The sequence below is a fragment of the Corvus brachyrhynchos genome, unplaced genomic scaffold (assembly GCF_000691975.1).
Source record: "Corvus brachyrhynchos isolate BGI_N302 unplaced genomic scaffold, ASM69197v1 scaffold85, whole genome shotgun sequence".
NCBI classification, from domain to species: Eukaryota; Metazoa; Chordata; class Aves; order Passeriformes; family Corvidae; genus Corvus; species Corvus brachyrhynchos.
The window spans coordinates 882,611-887,066 of NW_008238634.1; the positions used below are offsets into that span (position 1 = coordinate 882,611).

At 47.4% G+C, this 4,456-nt stretch overlaps 1 protein-coding gene across 1 annotated transcript in view; it reads right to left on the minus strand.

Moving 5' to 3' along the window:
- The window catches only part of DYSF (dysferlin), a 74,526-nt gene that overhangs the window by 23,050 nt on the left and 47,020 nt on the right, over positions 1-4,456 (minus strand). The window contains exons 44-47 of the mRNA XM_017737380.1: positions 3,287-3,385; positions 2,600-2,728; positions 1,697-1,852; positions 340-431 (exon numbers count right to left, since the gene is read on the minus strand). Coding sequence (XP_017592869.1) covers positions 340-431; positions 1,697-1,852; positions 2,600-2,728; positions 3,287-3,385 — 476 coding nt within the window. The remainder of the gene's footprint in view (positions 1-339; positions 432-1,696; positions 1,853-2,599; positions 2,729-3,286; positions 3,386-4,456) is intronic.

The window sequence follows — 4,456 nt, forward strand, 5'->3', positions numbered from 1 at the left end:
CATTAAAATGCCATTTCCTGTTTTTTTCCCAGCTGGCTGCCCTCCAGCTCCAGCCAATTACTTTGTGTTGTTCCCAGTTCCTCCTGCACTCTTAATTAGTGCCTTAATTACTCCCTTCCTCTCCTTAAAATCTGCTCCAGGGTGGCTGCTGGGAATGGTTATCCTGCTTTTCCCCAGCCTTCCCGCACAGGTGGAGAATTCCACAGGGACGCTTCCCACTATCCCAGGTTGCTCCAACCTGGAATTGGGTGCTGGAATGGGAAGCTCTGCTTGGCCCAGCACAATTCCCTCAATAGGACATCAAAAATTCCATGGATCCCGAATGGAATCCACACTTACTTCCCAAAGACAGGCTCCAGAGTGCAGGGAAGGTAATTTTCCTGGTCATTTATGGATTTCTTTCCCACGGAAATCTTCACGTAGGGATCGCACTGGAGGTGGGAACGGAAAGAAACACAAAAATCCCGTGGGGTTGTTGGATTGGGAGTGACCTTAAAACCCGCTCAATCCCACTCTTTTCCATAGGTTGTTCCAAATCCCATCCCTTTCCCGACTCAAATTATTCTGGGAATTGGGCATCAGTTTGGAAAGCAGGGAATTTCATTCAAGTCAGATTTTTTTGCCAGGAGACGCAAAAAAATTCAAGGAAAAGCTCCAATTCCACTAAAAGACTTCACCTGGATCTACAGGGATCCACCATCCCTGTCACATCCAAAAATTCCCTGGAAAAAAGATCCAGGCCAAGTTTCCTCATCATTTTTCCCTGATTTCCCTTTGCCTGCTGATTTGTTTTTTAAGGAATGGACGGGAAACAGCACTCAGGGAATGGAATGAGCACCCAAGTCTTCCTTGGGCTGGGATGAGCCTCTGGAAAATTTCCATCCCAGGGGAAACTTGGGATCAAATTTCGGTAGGTTTGGGGTTTTAAATGAAAAAAAAAAAAAGGGGGTTTTCCTTCTTTTTAATGCTCGGGAATCACTTATGGGAGATTTCTAAGGAATGGAACACTTCCGTTCCAAATCCATTGGAAAAAAAATGGGAAAATTCAAAAGCGGTTGGAATTTCTTTGTATGCTTTTCCATATATTCCATATATATATTTCCCATATTCCATATATGTATAAATATATTTATTTTTCCATATATTTTCATATACATCCATTTTCCCATCTATTTTCCATATCTATTTATCATTTTCCCATCTATTTTTCCTCACATATTTCCCATGATATTCCTTAAGTTTTCCCATTTTCCAGTGAACAAAGAGACTTAAAAAGAATTTTTCCCTGAATTTCTGGGAGTTTTCAGGGAAACAAAAGAGAATTTCCTTTTCTGACCAACACAATTCCCTTTTTCCTGGAATTTTACTTCCATACCAGCAAAGCTTTGCAAGGAGGAATTTTGGGAAAAACGGGATTTTGTTTTCTTCGGCAACAAAACACCAAAAAAAACCCCCAAAATAAAAACAAACCTAAAACTTGTTGAACTAATCCTGAAAAATCAGGATGGAGGAAGAGTTGGCTCCTGGAATTCCCAGATATTACAATGGAGGCAGAAATGAGAGACAAAGTCGTAAATTTGAAGGCAAATCCACAAATTTTGACCAATTTTGACCAAATTTTGACCAAAAAAGCTGTTCCAAGAATCGACTCCAGGAGCCAGCCCAGAGCTCTTCCAGAGGTTTCCCACCGGGATACCTTCCCATTGGAATCCTTGGGCTGGAGGTCGAAGGCGCGGATGATGTAAACCCGGACCAGACATTCCTGGAGTCCCCTGGCCGGGAGCTGCTGGAATTGCCGGGGAGGCACTGGGACGCGTGGATCGTCGGGAAGAGGGTAAATCCTGAAGGAACCCTGGGAAGGACATGGGAATTCAGGGAACAACGTGTGGATGTGGGGCCTGTGGGAGCCAGCTGGGAAAGACCGGAATGAATCATGGAACCATGGAATGGTTTGGATGGGATGGGAGCTGAAAGCTCATCCCAGATCCATGGGCAGGGACAGCTCCCACCATCCCAGCTGGATCCAAGCCCCAGTGTCCAGCCTGGCCTTGGACATTCCCAGGGATCCAGGGGCAGCCCCAGCTGCTCTGGCAATTCCAGCCCAGCCCCTCCCCACCCTCCCAGCCAGCAATTCCTTCCCAACATCCCAGCCCAAGCTCCCCTTTCCCACTGGGAAGCCATTCCCTGCCTCCTGGCCCTCCAGCCCTTGGCCCCAGTCCCTCTGCAGCTCTCCTGGAGCCCCTTTAGGCCCTGCAAGGGGCTCGCAGCTCTCCCTGGCTCCTTCCCTTCTCCACGGGAACATTCCCAGCTCTCCCAGCCTGATCCAGAGCAGAGGGGCTCTGGGATCCGGGAATGCTTTGGGTGGGAAAGGACCTTAAATCCCACCCCATTCCCACCCCATCCATGGGCAGGGACACCTTTCCCTATCCCAGCTTGTCTCCAATCCCCATCCAAGCAGTCTTGGACAGTTCCGTGGATGAGCATTCCACAACTCCCACAATTCCTGGAGTCATGGAATGATTTGGGCGGGAAAGGACCTTAAAGATCCTCCAATTCCCAGCCCTATGAACACAATCCATGGGGACGGGGCCATTCCCACCTTGAATTCCCCCACGACTGAGGGGTCATCGCTGGAATCCTGGGATCTCCCCCGGAATAGTTTGAAGGTGTGGCAGAAGTCTGAGAGATGCTCAAATTCCTCCACATTTTCCAGCTCCGTCTCGTAGACCTGAGGAGGAAAAGATGGAGCAGGGAAAAAATTCCAACCAAATCCCTCAATCCCAGGAAAATTCAACCCACTAGGAGAAATTCCCAGGAATTTTCCTCCTTATTTCCCTCTGGGACAGTGAGGAGAATTTGGGAATCCCACAGAAAATTCCAGCCCATCCCAATGACCCAGACAAAGCCAAAGTCTCCTGGAGGGTTTTTCATGGATAGAGATCTTCCAGCTGGGAATATTTTCCTTTAAACCAAGGAAAACCTTCCCTATTTGGGAGTTCGTGTTAAATTTAGGATTTCTTGTGCCTGAATCTCCGTTTTCCCTCAGAAATCCCAGATTTTTCTCATTCCCAAACCCTTCCCAGGGAGGCAGTTCCCCACCCCCTCTGCCACTTCCCAACGGAAAACTTCCAGGAGTTTCCTGAAAGAATTTTGCAAAGGAAATGGAATTTTCCACACTGAGGAAAACGTTTCATTTTTTTTTTTTTTTAACCCAGATGGGAAAAAAAAGCCTCAAATCCCAAGGAAATCATGGAAAGTGGAATTCCACCCGACGGAAGCCACTCACCTTCAAGGTGTCGAATCCCTTTTCCAAGTAATATCCACATTTTTCCCTCTCTCCCGTGGAAGCGTAAAATTTGCTCCACCAGTCGATGAATTCCTCCTCCTGCAGTCAGAGATCCCAAAGTTACTCCTTTTCCACAAGGAAAATCCCAGGAAAACTGCAGCAGCAGCTCCCAGGTTTGGGAAGTGAACCCTGCGTCAACCCCATCCCTGATTTCCAGGTTTTTTGGGATGCTCCCAACCTAAATCCGGCCGTTGCGGCCACTGTGGGTATTCCCAAGAGGATGATTCCCCATGGGAAGATGGTGTAGAGCTCCAAGAAGAATATTCCAAGAATTTGGAGCATTTTTAGGGAATTTTTGGCCAGTCAGAGGGTGGTTTTCCCAGGATTTCCATGCAGGGAATTAATTTAACTCTGGTGTTAATAGCCTGAAATGTCCCAATTTTAGGCTTTCCCTGGAAATTTTTGGGATTTGGGAGACAGGGATTGACTTCCTGGTTGTATCCCAGCACCACCCCAGCCTCCCCATCCCAACAAAACCTGCGGCTAAATGAAAAAATCCATAAAATTCCCATCTTTCCATTAAAATCCAACAGTGCTCAGGTCTCCTGAAGGACACAACCCTTGGATGAAAAAAAAAATGGGAAGATCCCACAAAATCTCAGCTCCCACCATCACCCATCGCCTCATTCCCGGTGTGAAGCATTCCAGCTCCAAGGATGCTGCTCCAAGAGGAAAAGCGGCCACGCTGGCTCAACAATTCCATGGATTTTATAGGAACCCCGTGTTTTGGATCGCGTTGCCGGCGATCCATGAAAAATTCCTGCAGAATCCTGGTGTCTCCTATGAGGAGGCCACAAAATTCCAGCTCGGTGGCCTCACGGAGGATTCCAAATGGAATTTTACTGGCTCTATATTTGAAGCCAAAGGCACAATGGATGGACATTGGATTTAGTTGGAATATTCCGGAAATTCACTCCAAGGCTTCTGCCACCTCCTGGGGTTTTTTTTGGGGGGAGGGGGGGAATCCAAATTTTCCTTTCATCACTTCCCCATTTTATTGTTTCAAAGGCTCCATTCGGCCATCGTGACATTCCACAGGAATTGGGACACAAGGAAAACGCTTGGATTCATCCCGGGACTTACCCACGGAATCTTCTGCAGCCCCAAGGG